This window comes from Polypterus senegalus, chromosome 5, assembly GCF_016835505.1.
Source record: "Polypterus senegalus isolate Bchr_013 chromosome 5, ASM1683550v1, whole genome shotgun sequence".
Classification (NCBI taxonomy): domain Eukaryota; kingdom Metazoa; phylum Chordata; class Cladistia; order Polypteriformes; family Polypteridae; genus Polypterus; species Polypterus senegalus.
The window spans coordinates 144766949-144781657 of NC_053158.1; the positions used below are offsets into that span (position 1 = coordinate 144766949).

Genomic DNA, 14709 nt, shown 5'->3' on the forward strand with positions numbered 1-14709 from the left:
ACAAACATGCGTCTTCATAGATACTTCTGCACTTTGTACAAACCCCCCTCCCACCGTGGCCGGGTGTCTTGGTGGATTATATATAGAAAGGCAGCCAAAACCGCACAGAGCAATGAAAAGTCTACGTGAGTCACAGGTGCATCTGGACTGTACAAAGACGACAACGACTCGAGTTGGAGGTGTGCACATGAGCAGGCAGTGTATACTGAATGAGAAATCGGCAGACTAGCATGACGGAGGGAGCGGAGTGGATGTCCTTCTCCTCTCCTCCCGTTCCACCCTGAGCGCCGCACGGACGATTGTGTGTTGGTTCGTTCTGTGCATTGGTTAAAACCCACTGAAGGAAGCAGTCTTTAAAAACCAATAAGCCCTGTGACTCTGTTTCATTACCATCTCACCTGCTTCACCAATGCAGGCCCCGCAACAGGCGATCCAGCGGCGTCATTCCCATGACCCGGGCAGCCAACCGGGTAACCAAAGTCTTTGGGTTCAGGGGGGAGTATGGTTACAAAGCTGAAACTTAAAGGAATTGACGGAAGGGCACCACCAGGTGTGGAGCCTTTAGCTTCATTTGACTCAACACAGGAAACCTCACCCGGACATGGACAGGATTGACAGATTGATAGCTCTTTCTCGATTCTGTGGGTGGTGGTGCATGGCAGCGATTTGGCTGGTTATTTCCGAAAACGAACGAGACTCCCGCCTGCTGAATAGTTACACGACCCAACAGCGGTCGGCGTCCAAATTCTTAGAGGGACAAGTGGCTTTCAGCCACGTGAGATTGAGCATTAACAGGTCTGTGATACACTTGTATGTCCGGTACTGCACACGCGCTACACTGAATGGATCAACGTGTGTCAACCGCCGTGGGGAGGCGTGGGTAAGCCGTTGAACCCCATTCGTGATGGAGACCGCGGCTTCCAATTGTTCCCCACGAACGAGAAATTCCCAGTACGTGCGGGTCATACTCTCGCACTGATTACGTCCCTGTCCTTTGTAAAGCCCCCCGGGTGACTTGGTGGATTATATATAAAAAAAAAAGCAGCCGGAACCGCAAAGAACAATGAAAAATCAGCGTGGAAACCGACTGAGGCGGTGTTTGAAAAATTAATAGTCAACGTGACTCACAGGTGCGTGTAGACTGTACACAGACGAAAGCGACTCAGGTAGGGAGTTGGGGGCGGGCACATAAGCAGGCAGTGTGTACTGAACGAGCGCCATTCAACCCTGCCCTTGCTTTGGAAGGAGAAAGCGCGACGGCGCTCCTCCGGTTTTCGGTCATGGACAATTGTATGTTGGTTCGTGGCATGCATTGTTGCAGTGTTACTTTTCTTGGTGGTTTATTAAATTACGGATTTTTCAAATGTTTATTTTTTCCTCTGTGCTTAAAAATCATTTAAAAAGCGGCCTGATTATGCGGCGTATGCTACGCCGCGGGTTGGCTAGTACCTTATATTTCCTAAATTTTCTCACTGCATACTCTATGTCACTACAGTCAGTAATTTATGACTGCATGTAATCGCATGTATTGGGGAGCACAATGAAAATAATTTTGAAAAATTGTAACATTAAATTAAATAATTCTTTAAAAAGGTTTACACTTCTCCAACTAACCTGAAAATTATTATGTACTATATGTCACACCTTCAGCGTATGACACTAATTGCTAATAATAATTGTGTCAATAGGGCTAGGGGTCTTCATCTGTAATTACCATCGTTTTTAGTATATTAATAATGAAATCACTTAAAATTAGTATGAATAAATCCATCCATACATCCATTATCCAACCCGCTATATCCTAACTACAGGGTTCTCACGTTTAAATATTTTAATTTTTAAATTTAAATTCTATAACATTTCTCAGTATGTTTTATCATGATTATCTTTAATCTTCTGGTTTTTGAAAGGACATGTCATTAGAAACCAGGTAAAAGTAACATTTAATATGATGTTATTTATTATGTTTTCTTTACATTATTTGGCAGATTGCAGACCTGGGACTTGCCATATGTCAAACGTGGAGTAAGTTGACCAAAGAAGAATCTCGTAGACAAAGCCGGCTAGGTAACAAGCCTCAAAGCAATGCTGGAACACTGTGTTACATGGCACCAGAACATCTGAAGCAAATCAACACAAAACCCACTGAAAAATCTGATGTGTATAGCTTTGGAATTGTAGTATGGGTCATTCTGGCTAACAAGGAGCCTTATGAATGTGAGTATTGCAAGGAAGTTAGATTAGCTTGTAATGAGCATTGTTGTACATAGTTAAAATACTCCTTACTGATGAGTGAAGCGCATAATGTTCATTAGGTAGTGTGCATATTGTGGTTATGTATTGTAATTCTGTTTAATTTTGTCTAAGTTTCGTTGCAAGTGTTTTATTATTAAGGACTTCAGGTAACACATTAAGACATAAAAATGTATTTTGAAAGGGCATATTGACATTTACTTCTTAGACATAAAATGTACTATTTCTCAATCAAATGTCTCTTAATTAGAAGCTAATCCCTACTATAAACAAAATGATTTATTTTGCTCTTTGGCCACTAAGTGCTCTCATTCTGTCATAACACACATTAAAAAACCTGTTGATTTTGTTGTTTTCTTAGAGTGATGAGTATTTCTCTGGACTTTTCTTTGTTTCTTCAAAAAAAGAAAAACTATTTCTTAATCTTCAAAAGCATGTCAGTGAACATTAATGTAAGATAATCATGTCCGTTTGGTGGCAGTAATGGTTACTAATTAAGAAAGTATCTGGAAATAAAACATCAGCCACTGTGGCCATCCAGGATCTGAGTTTAGCATCCGTTGGCATAATAGGTCTGCTGGAGACTTGTTTGTCAATCCAGCATTTACCCACTCCTTTCAAAATTCAGTCCTGCACACAACCTACAGTTCTACATGCATCCACGTACCTACAAACACATGATCTATGCTAACTGGTTCCCACCAAATTTTACACTTTTTCCCACAGTATAATGTTTAATGTGCTATGATACTATGCAGTGCCATAACTTTGACTTCAAAGGTGATGTAGGTGCCACAGATTCATAAGGTTTTGCTCCCAAGTCCAGCCGTTAAGATTTCTTGTTTTGTTGATGAGTTTTAGTGACTGGTGGATAATGAATCATAGGGGCTTCTAACTAACTATCAACTGTGTATTACATTTGTTTTACTAGTGTAGCAGAAATGCATTGCCATTTGTCTGGTTGTTGTTTCAGTAAAGTGAGCTATTCACTGAGTTGTATACATTAATTCAATAACATCGGACTGTAAACACTATTCATTTGCCCTATGATTGCTGAGCTTTCATCAAGTATGTTGGGACAGAAATATATAGAGAAGGTAGGTTGAGGGAAGAGAGAGGAAGTAAAGGCAGATGAGAAATTAAAAGCAAGGCACGTCAGGATCCACATAAACAAGTGGACATCTGCAAAGATATTCTAAAGATTGAGGCTAAAATAATGTGCAGAGGAGACACAGTATGTAAACCTAGTTTAGTAGTTTGTGTAGCTTCTGCTCTTATTTTATGGATTTCATTAAATTCTTGTTCTTGTTCATTAAGATATCTTTTTGGCTTTGATTAAAAGCAGCACAATTTGTTTTATAAACATCAAGTAAAGGTTTGTTTATTGTTTTGGAGGAAAGTCAGCGACTGGATAAGTGTGTTAATTAAAGAAAAGCACTTCAAAGCATATACATTTGGAAATTGCAAGTTTTTTTTTTATAACACTGTCAATGCATATAAATTATTTCTTCATACCAGTTTTGGAAGAACTGGTCTATGGAAATCTGTATGCTTTTTGGCATTTGCAAAAACCAAAGGGTGCTGTGTTGAATCAGATTCTTCATCCAAATTGTTTAGATAGTTTAATAAAAATAAATTTCCAAACTTCTTGGATAAACGGGGAGGGCAAAAGGAAAAGAAAAGACTGATAAAGTGTGCAAACCTGAGGATACTATGGATATTACAATATCACAAAATTTGTTGTGGGTTAACAGCCTCAATATTGAATAATTATATCATTTGAGAAACAATTTTTTCGTGTTGCTGAGAACATGCTTTGGAGGGTTTATGTAATGTTTGATAACACTGCACAACAAAGTTTTTGCTTCTTGAACACTGTTGGGGGTTTCTTATAGAGTTTTGGGTGCTGATCACGAATATCACATCAAAATTTACCCATCATGTACCGTTTCAGTTTTGTCATGATTTTTTCTCTTTTTTTGTATCCAAACATTTTCGCTACCGGAAGTGACTTATCAACAACGGTTTGTGCAGCCTGGGCATATCCAGACATGGAATCAGGCCAGGTTGGAAGCTATTCTGTGGAATTTGACATCCTGGGCATGCCTGGACAGGTCTGAACAAGCTTAATGCTGTCCCAGCATGCTAAAAAGGTGGCTTGCATACACCGATCCTGCTTACTTGGTTTCTATAGGTAATCAGTGTGTATGTATATTATCAGTATAGTAAAGTATAGTATCTGTAGCAATATAACAGTAAGTAAGCTTGATGCCATTAGACATTTTGGTGTCGGGCGATATGTCTCGTCAATGTCGTAACAGCCGCGATACATTCTGCTATATCTGTGGCGAATATACACTTGCGCCTCCGAGACGTTGGATGACTGCTGTTGTGAAGAAAGCTTATCATCTGTATTTCGGCTGCAAAATTGGTGATCAAGACAAGGAATGGATGCCTCACATTTGCTTTGCGACATGTGCTGTCAGTCTTAGAGCCTGGCTCAGAGGTACTTGAAAGACGATGCCGTTTGGTGTTACGATGATATGGCGAGAACAGAAAGACCATGTGATAGACTGTTACTTCTTTTTGACTAATGTGTCTGGTTTCTCTGCCAAAAACAAGAAGTCTATTGAATATCCTAATCTGCCTTCAGCAATGAGACCCGTGCCACATGACAACAGCCTTCCAATTCCAAAACTACCAGAGGATTGGATCTTAGACAAACCAGATGAAGAAACTGCAGTACAGGGTACTAACAGTGACATTGACCTGGATTTTGGACTGTGCTCATCAAGCAATCCACATCTGATAACACAGTCCGAATTGAACGATTTGGTCAGAGATTTGAGTCTATCAAAAGCAAAAGCTGAGCTGATGGGCTCCAGACTGCAGGAATGGTGTTTGTTGTCACCAGGTACAATAATTTCTGTGTTTTGAGGCCAACATCATGATATAATCAAATTTTTTGCAGTCGACAGTCTCTATTTCTGTTGTGACGTTGAAGAATTGTTCTTTTCCTTGGGTTGTGATCACAGCCCGGGAGAGTGGCGTCTCTCCATTGATTCGTCAATGTTAAGCCTGAAAGCTGTTCTGCTACACAATGGCAATGTTTATCCTTCAGTACCTGTTGGCTATGCAGCACACATGAAAGAAACGTATGAGAATATGGAACTGTTGCTGAAGCACATCCAGTATAGCAGGTACAACTGGAATATTTGTGGAGATCTTAAAGTTGTTGCTCTGTTACTAGGACTCCAGCTTGGCTATCCAAAGTACTACTGTTTCATCTGTGAATGGGACAGCCGTGCCAAAGAGTTGCACTATTCTCGACAGAACTGGCCACTCCGTAAAAAGTTAGTTCCAGGAGAGAAAAATGTGGCCCATGAATCGCTTGATCACAAAGATATTTTTGCCTCCTCTTCACATAAAACTGGGACTCATGAAGAATTTCATGAAAGCACTGAACAAGGAAGGCAAAGGTTTTCGTTATTTAAGACAAATGTTCCCAAGAATAACTGACGCCAAGATTAAAGAGGGCATTTTTGTTGGTCCCCAGATCAGACATGTTTATGAGTGACAAGCGGTTTGAAGATCTGTTAGTTGGGCTGGAAAGCCTTCAAAGACGTTGTTGACAATTTCCTGGGCAATTGCAGAGTCCCAAACTACGTTCAGCTGGTAGACAAACTTCTCAAAGCATACAAGACAATGAAGTGCAACATGTCACTCAAGATTCATTTCCTCCACTCATACTTGGACTTCTTCCCCGCAAATCTCGGTGCTGTCAGTGATAAACACGGTGAAAGTTTTCACCAGGACATTGCTATGATGGAGAAATGATACCAGGGCAACTGGAGCCTGTCAATGCTTGCTGAGTACTGTTGGACACTGCAACGTGATGCACCAGACATTGAATACAAAAGAAAATCAGGAGCAAAACACTTTTAATTCTATTGAATTTAATAGCTTATGCGAAACATAAATGTGACTAAATACGTTATTGTCAGTAAACATATAAATGTCATATTTCCTACGTGATGCAGTTAAACCAAAACTATATTTGTGCATACCCAGTTAGGTACCTGTCACAATCAGCAAAAACTTTTCAGGAAGCAAGACTTTAAAAAAAAAAAAAAAAGAATTGTTGTGCAGTGTAATTAAATATGACACATTCAGTAATAGAGAAACAAAACAGCTTTTGAAGAAGTCAAATAAGTAGAACAGAAATGTATCTCCACAATATAGGTGTGCCTTGAAATACATATCACTGTATACAGTGTAGTACCTGAGGATTTCTAGTGACAGAGGTCTTCACAATGACTCTACGCTCTAAAAGGCTTTTCAGATTACATGAGAAGTTTGTTTTTATGAACTCTTATTCAAACTGTAATATTTCATAATGTTAATGCTAATTGAATACCACATGCTTATCTTAGAAATTTGCTTTTTCATTTTCTTTAATTGCTGAACAGATTTTGAACTTTACTTAAGAATTTCAGTTAAGTAATAAATTAAGAATCTCCTTGAAAAGTATTATAACAAAACTTTATTTATTTTGATTTTAGGCCTACTTAAACTATAACTGTGACTAAAATCTTATATCAGAATGTATATAGTAAAAAAACCAAATGTAAACATGTTTTGTATTTCCTTCATTATATTATACAAGGAATGTAAGGACTCTTTTCTTTTTATTTCTAGATGCGCAAGGCGAGTGTCATTTGTACCACTGCATTAGTGAGGGAAACCGTCCCGACATGAGTGAACTTGCTTCTGATACTCCACGTGAATTTCTAGATCTGATGGTCTCTTGTTGGAATGGAGATCCAAAGGAAAGGCCTTCATTTACAGGTCAGAACAGTCCTACTTATGTAGTACTTGCACCCTAGATATTTTTACAGTTGTGTATCTGGAATAAAAGCTGTAGAAAAATGTAAGCTTTCCCTAAATGCTTAAATTCCCAGATTTGCTCAACTATAAGTGTCTGGTTTGGTGCTGTATCTGCTTTGTCTAATGCCAATTTGCAGCACATCATCACAGCCCGTGAAAAGATCATAGGCTATAACTTACCACCTGTTCAAGCCCTATACAGTATATGTCCACCAAAAGTAAGTACAGCATGAAGATTATTTATGATCCGACCCACCTTGGGAACCACTTATTCAAAAATTTCCATTATCAAACACCTTTTTGCAGTGAAAGCTAAAACAACATGTCACCTAAACATTTTTTTTTTTCCATATGCATTTTTTCTGACAAACCAAGTCTGAGTTTCTACTCAGCTATGTAAGCCTACACACTCCTTTTCTTCATAATGTATGATATTTTATTCTATTTTATTTCTGTCCCACCCTGGGGACTACCTATTCCAAAGACTTTCTTTCATCAAACACCATTGTATAATGAAAGCTAAAACAACATGTCACCCAAGCATTTTTTTTCTTCTACTTGCAGCTTTTCTGACTAACCAGGTCTGAGTTTCTACTCAGCTATGTAAACCCACACACTGTTTTTCTTTATATTCTATTTTATTTCTATATATTCTGTGTTGCCCATGTATGCTGCATAAGTACTACTAAGACAGATTCCTAGTACACCTTTACATGGCCAGTAAAATGAATTCTGCTTCTGCTTCTAAAGGTAGTACCTACTTATGAAAAAATACAGATGTGCACATCAAAACAAACAAAAAAAATCTTGGGCATCCTCATTCATGCACAGAATTTTAAAAACAAGTACAGGGAATCATCTAAAAATCTTACATAAATTGATGAATGAAGACAATTAAAAATTTAAGAATATAAGTGTGTAAGGGAATTTTAAAAACCATACAGTTTTGGACATAGTATAACACTGAAACTGCAACCAGAAATTTAAGTAAGGAACCAAAAAAGCCATCACAGAGAAAGCTAAAACAAACAACAAATGAATTTCTCAGGTCTATTAAAAAAAAAAAGATTAATTAGAAATGAGCAAAAAATAAAAAAGGAACTAAATAAATAAATCATTAATTTAGCATATAGCAAAGGAGAAATTAATAGAATACCCTAGAGAGAAGTAAAAAATTTCATTTATTAGATTTACTTCAAATGATGCTCCATATAGTAATAAGGGAAATTAAAATGATGGTATTAATTATAGTATACCAAAAAATACCTCCATCATTTAAGAATATGGATCCTGTAAACAAAATAAGTTATAAAATTAAAAATATAGTAAATCATTTTCATTTTCACAGATATACAAAAGAAAGATTGTGCCAAGCCTCTTTTTTAAGTTTGGAGTGTTAGACAAAAGGAAACACAAAAACTGGATGTATAGCACATATTGAAGTGTCATTTAAATAAAATTCAAAAAGACCTGGAAAATGTTACAGTAGATGTGACTTGGAACTAACTAACTAACTGGGAAAATAATGTAAATAAGGGCTACACAATCCATTTAATAGGACATTAATTGTAAATGTAAAAAAATGTGCCCTTCATCTACATGAGGCAAATTCAAAAAAGGATTTTAGGGGTCTTTGAGACAGTATTTCAGTCCTGTGGATAGTATGAAGAGGCAATTAAATGGTCCATGTCAATCAAGGAATGTTGCATATTGTATGCACAGTGCACTAGTCAGACTGCTTCTAGAGTAATTTGTGCTCACCATGAAACACAAAAAAATATAGTAAACTCCATCCATTATCCAACCCGCTATATCCTAACTACAGGGTCATGGTGGTCTGCTGGAGCCCATCCCAGCCAACACAGGGCATAAGGCAAGAAAAAAAACCCAGGCAGGGCACCCACACACCAAGCACACACTAGGGGCAATTTAGAATCGCCAATGCACCTAACCTTCATGTCTTTGGACTGTGGGAGGAAACCGGAGTACCTGGAGTAAACCCACGCAGACACGGGGAGAACATGCAAACTCCACGCAGGGAGGACCTACTACCATTGCGCCACCGTGCCACCCTACAGTAATCTCAGAATCTTTTAAATTAAATCTTTTCAATCTTGAACAGACATAGTTTTGGAGAAGTAATCCATGACTTCAAAATTTTTCAAAGACACTGATTAAACTGGGAGGTTGCATGGAGGATGACAAACAGATACTGAGACCCACATACATTAAAGCCTGGAATACTGTCATTTAAACTCCCTTCAGATCTTCCAGAGAAGTGTAGTGCCTGGTTTTAACAGAAGTCTTATATTTACTGTAATCAAAGTGGTACTTTATAAATTTAGGGTGCGTTGTGGTATTCTTCATGTAATAGATGCAGACTTGTTTTGGAATAATTTTGCAAAGTATTTTAAGATTTTAAACCTAACAATCATATCAATTATATGCTTAAATTGGCTTTTGAACTTTTATTTGCTTTGCTACATTGTAACATCTGATATAAACCTGAGATATGTTGTTCACATAAATAAACAGGAGAACAGTATTTACGCTACATGTTAGACCATCTAGAAACAAGAGTAGATGCTTTCAGCAAAAATTAAGCATGTTAAATAATTAGATTTGTGAGCTGTTTGAATTTAAACTTGAAACTTTGTGGTACTGGTCTAAATCACAACTGATACATCTACAGTGCATTGCCAAGTACAACCCCAGCATGCCACAGTAAATGTCGTACAGCAGCAGCGTTCTATATCAGCAGCAATGCTGGCAAGGGAAAACTGCATTCACCAGCAGTCACACAAAATCATTTAGAGGGTATGCACAATAATGGAGTAATACATGATACCAATTTTTGACACCAAATTAATGAGTTGTCTTGAACCAGGGTAGTATTTTCTATCTAAAAGCATTGTCACCTGGGGCCTCATGCATAAACAGTGCGTACGCACAGAAATGTTGTGTAAGAACGTTTCAACGTTCAAATCGCAATGTATAAAACTTACACTTGGCGTAAAGCCACGCGCTTTTCCATGTTACCTCATACCCTGTCGTATGCAAGTTCAAACCCACACTGCCTCAGCCATGGCAAAATGTTTCAAAGCCTTTCCTGTACGGACCTTGCGGTTCAGAAACAGTTTCATCCCAAGAACTATAAACGCACTCAATCAATTCCTCCTTGTAGAACTGTTTGTACTTATAAGTATAACCACCTCACTGTAAACTTGCACTACAGTTATAATATTGCACAACCTGCGCCACTTTATAAAGCGCGTATTAACATATGATGACGGTATCATTTGTATGATGAAATGCAGCAAAATATGTTGATTATATTATACAGATAAAACTTTAACTTCATTTAAGTAATCTGTATTGTTAATAATTAAACATGTGAGGACACGGTGCCACAGCGCTAGCAAGTTCACGTATTGTTCCGGCCTTGCGCTATATATTTGCTGAGGCTGGCGCGACACTGGAAGGATAGATGAATAGAATAATTAAACACGTACTATGAAGATATTTCAATGTTCCTTAAAAGTTTTGAAGAATTGTCGTCGTAAGCTTACAGATGGCTTAAGTCTATTACAGAGCTTATTGTGTGGCGATTGGGTATTTGGGGAAAGAAAAGTAAGGACAGGAATTAAAGGTTAGTACATTTGAAAGAGACAGTACTGCTACAATAAATTATTTCATCGAAGGTCGCGCATAGCGCAGCAGCATCTTGTGTGAGACATCACTGCGCCATCGTTTTTCCATGTTTAATAACATGTTTTCATTCCAATCATCATGAAAATGATATCACGTATACATCTCAGTATTTTAATTATTCAGAGAGCTGTAATATCACGAATGTAATGCATTCTGTGTCCTGTCGGAGAAAGAGAAAGTACGGAAGCATGTAGTGATTCACACACACAGAGCACACTGAAGATCAAATACAAAACAAAGCATTTAACATGCTACTTTAATTACGATGGGATTTGAGAAACTAGTAAAAAAAAAATTTTGTCTGTACCCTATTAAGCTCAGACGGTGGGCTACAACTCGCCTATTCACTGCGACTTTGATATGTGACGTCTTTTTTATTCTGGCACTGTGCAACTTTGTGAACTTGAGTTTTCGAGTTTCTCCGACACGCTGTGTCACTCGATCAACTTCCTTTTGTTGATTATACCACTGTTTAAATCAACAAATTGTATGCTTTTCCTTTGCCTCCACTTGGTATTCGCTGAAATTTTTATATTTTCCCCCGTGCTTTTCCCATTGTCTTTTCACAGAAGGCTGAGCTTAAGGGCGATTTATATTGATTCATTCATAGAGGTGTAATTCTGGGAGGAGTTGGGGGCGGGACAGAAGCCGCGTGCACGAGCGTTACTTTTCACACTGACCGTGATTTATGGAGCGGAAGAACATGGAAGTTGGAGTACGCACAGATTCCTGGATCAAGATTTTTCTGTGCATAAGCACATTTCGGCTTTTGTGCTTATGTCATGTTATAGTGCAAATTCTACGCACAGCGTTATGCATGAATCCCCAGATGCATAAAAAAACATTCAATAAGGAGATGCAAAAGCTGAAATCCCAGCTAACCACACCCATTAAACTCACATTTATAACTGATGTTTGGACTATACCAGCGCTTCCCGATTCGTTTTACCCTTGCACCCCCTGTGACGGACGAGGCAGATTTCGCACCCCCTTGGTTTGAGAAGAGGTATGAAAAAATATGAGGTTAACGCAGAAAAACAGATCACCAATTGAAGCTTTATGAATAATGGATACTTTATTCTCCATCAATAATTGGTTTGGTAAAGCCATACTTAGTGTAATCCTCCTGCCATTTTCTAATTTTTTTGTGACTAGCCATGATTAAATGAACAGTAAAAAAGTAAGAGCAAAGCGACGGTGACTTATTGAGGCAGGCAGGCAAGAGCATAATAGCACGCGGGCTTGATGTAGTGTGCGTCAAGTCGATATAAAATGCGCGGTCAGATTCAAAAAAATATATCTTTTCAAGTTCTTTTTGGATATAAGTAGGTTCTATTTAGTGGACAGAAATATCTTTGGTAGGAATGTAAGTTGAATTTAGTCTTTAAATTTCTATGGTGAAGAAAAATTTATGCAATGATGACTAAATTTAACTTGCATTCCTACCAAAGATATTTCTGTCGACTAAATAAAACTTACTTATATTTAAAATTTAAATAGAACTTGAACAGATATGATATATATAATACCCACGCAGCACTGTGCGCGTAAGAGCGGAAGTCATCCGTTAACAACGTATTGCACTGATATGAAATATCCTGCCCATTTAATTATTTAGGAATGGTTAGATAAATTAAGATTTTGTACAAATAATAATTTTTATTTTTCTTCCTCGTTGGATTCTGGCACCGGTGTGCGAGCACCCCCAATCGGGAAGTGCTGGACTATACCAATAATCAAGAATTGTTTCACAGTTAACTTTTTCATCTTTTGAAGAGATATTACTTTATTAAGTATTTTCCTGCCAAAGTAAATAACACAGTTATTATTTTACTATTCAGTTCTACATGATAAATATAAATTCATGGATACTTTAAAAATTAATGCACAGGTATCATTCCGACAGGCTTGTAACATATAAAATGTTTCAGTCATTTTACCTAATTGTTTTTTTTTGTTTGTTTTTTTAGTTTTTTTTACATTGTATATTTAGAGGATAATGTAGTATATCTTTTTTTTTCATTGTAGAGTGTAATGCCATTTTTTGCCCTTTCTACATGAACAATTTGTATCACAGAGTTGAAGGAGATTTAAGAGATCTTCGGGTAAGTAAATTGTTAAAGACTTTTTTTAATTGCATCTTCAAAAAGAATCTTCATGGCATTTCTTCCAGGTTCTGCATTTTTTTTGACTAGATCCAAAAGATATGTACACTATATAGCCAAAGGTTTGTAGACACCTGACAGTCACATATATTTGAGTTTGTTGGATATCCTATTCCAAAACCATGCGCATTAATATGGAGTTAGCCTTACCTTTGCAGCAATAACAGCCTCCAATCTTCTGGAAGAATTTCCACAAGATTGTGGAGTATGTCTATGGGAATGTGTGCCCATTCATCCAAATGAGCATCTGTGAGGTCAGGTGATGATGTTGGTTGAAGAGACTGACTTGCAATTGGTATTCCAGTTAATTATAAATGTATTCAGTAAGTTTTTCATTAGGGTTCTGTGCAAGCTACCCAAGTTCCTCCAAACTTAACTCGTCAAACCAAATGTTAATGGCCCTACCTAGCTTTGTATATGGCACAGTTATGCTGGAAAAGAAAAGGACCTTTCCCAACCTATTGCCACAAAGATGAAAGCACTCAATAGTCTAAAATGTCTTTGCATGCTCTACCATTAACTTTAACCTTCACTGGAACCAAGGGCAAGACCATTATCTCTTCTCCGCTAAAATTTACTATACCACTAGATTCATATAATGGCACATTGGTCTTTAAAGTGAGAGAACTAAGAGAGTGTTTGCCAACAATGCTGGACTAACTCTTGTTGCCAGAAATGTGATCTAAGTTGTGAGGCAGCAGTGCTAACCATTGCACCACTGCGCCTCAAACATCAAAAGACAGAGACATAATGATTACCACAAGTAAAATACAACAACTGTCCTCAAACTAGCTATTAGTACACAATGGCCCTGCCACGAAGCAGCAGCGTGGGACCAAATCATTTCATTGTTTGAAGTCATAGCTCTGGGTGCACTTTGCACTTTCCTCCACTATCATGATAATAGAAACACCTTGTAAATAGTACTAAATCTTTGGTTAATATTATTTTACAGGCTCTCATTCTGACACAAGGAATGAGAGGGTTCCCTTAGGGCTTCTTTTGTGTTCTAGCTACACATGGCTAATTATGAGTGCATCTTATCCATGTGGCTCTGCACAGGCGGACAGGGATCAGTGATATATCTGGTGACAGTACTATATTATTTTCCTTTTGGTTAGTTAATGTAACCCTCAAATAAAATGCTTACATTTTTTTTATGATATAAATGCATGGGCAAAGCAAATGGGCAGCAACCATTCAGTACACAAGAAAGTTCTGCACATGGCTGCTACAGTTCTGTGATGTCACTCTGGCCTCACAAATCATGCGGTGCTGGGAAAAAATGTTCATCTAAGCCAACGGCATGCCGAATTTCCAGGAAAATTTTCTGTGAACAAGGCCACACAGCATATTTGTTTCAGCATTCAGCATATTTGGAGAACTTTGTTGATCAACACTAGTTAGGCAATGCAGGATAGGCCATTGTGATGGTGTGGGTTGGCTCCACACAACTGGTTGCATCCTGGGAGCCTCTTGAACCCACTACCACTGATAATGTACCCAATGGATGAGCCCGGCAAATGAGGACATTCACTCAAAGCAAGTGGTGGGTGGAAAAGTGAACATAATGCTTTTATTAAAACTAAATAGTGTCCATAAAGTGCAGTGCTCTCTTCGATAAATAAATAATCCTTATAAACAAGTGACAATCCATGAGATTAAAAATCATAGTAAATCAATCATTAGGTCC

General features: G+C 37.8%; 1 protein-coding gene across 2 annotated transcripts in view; it reads left to right on the plus strand.

The window, feature by feature from the left end:
* ripk1l (receptor (TNFRSF)-interacting serine-threonine kinase 1, like) overlaps positions 1-14709 on the plus strand; it is a 71812-nt gene that overhangs the window by 34909 nt on the left and 22194 nt on the right. For both annotated transcript variants that reach the window (XM_039753438.1, XM_039753437.1), the window contains exons 5-7: positions 1989-2217; positions 6952-7101; positions 12880-12956. In XM_039753438.1, coding sequence (XP_039609372.1) covers positions 1989-2217; positions 6952-7101; positions 12880-12956 — 456 coding nt within the window. The remainder of the gene's footprint in view (positions 1-1988; positions 2218-6951; positions 7102-12879; positions 12957-14709) is intronic.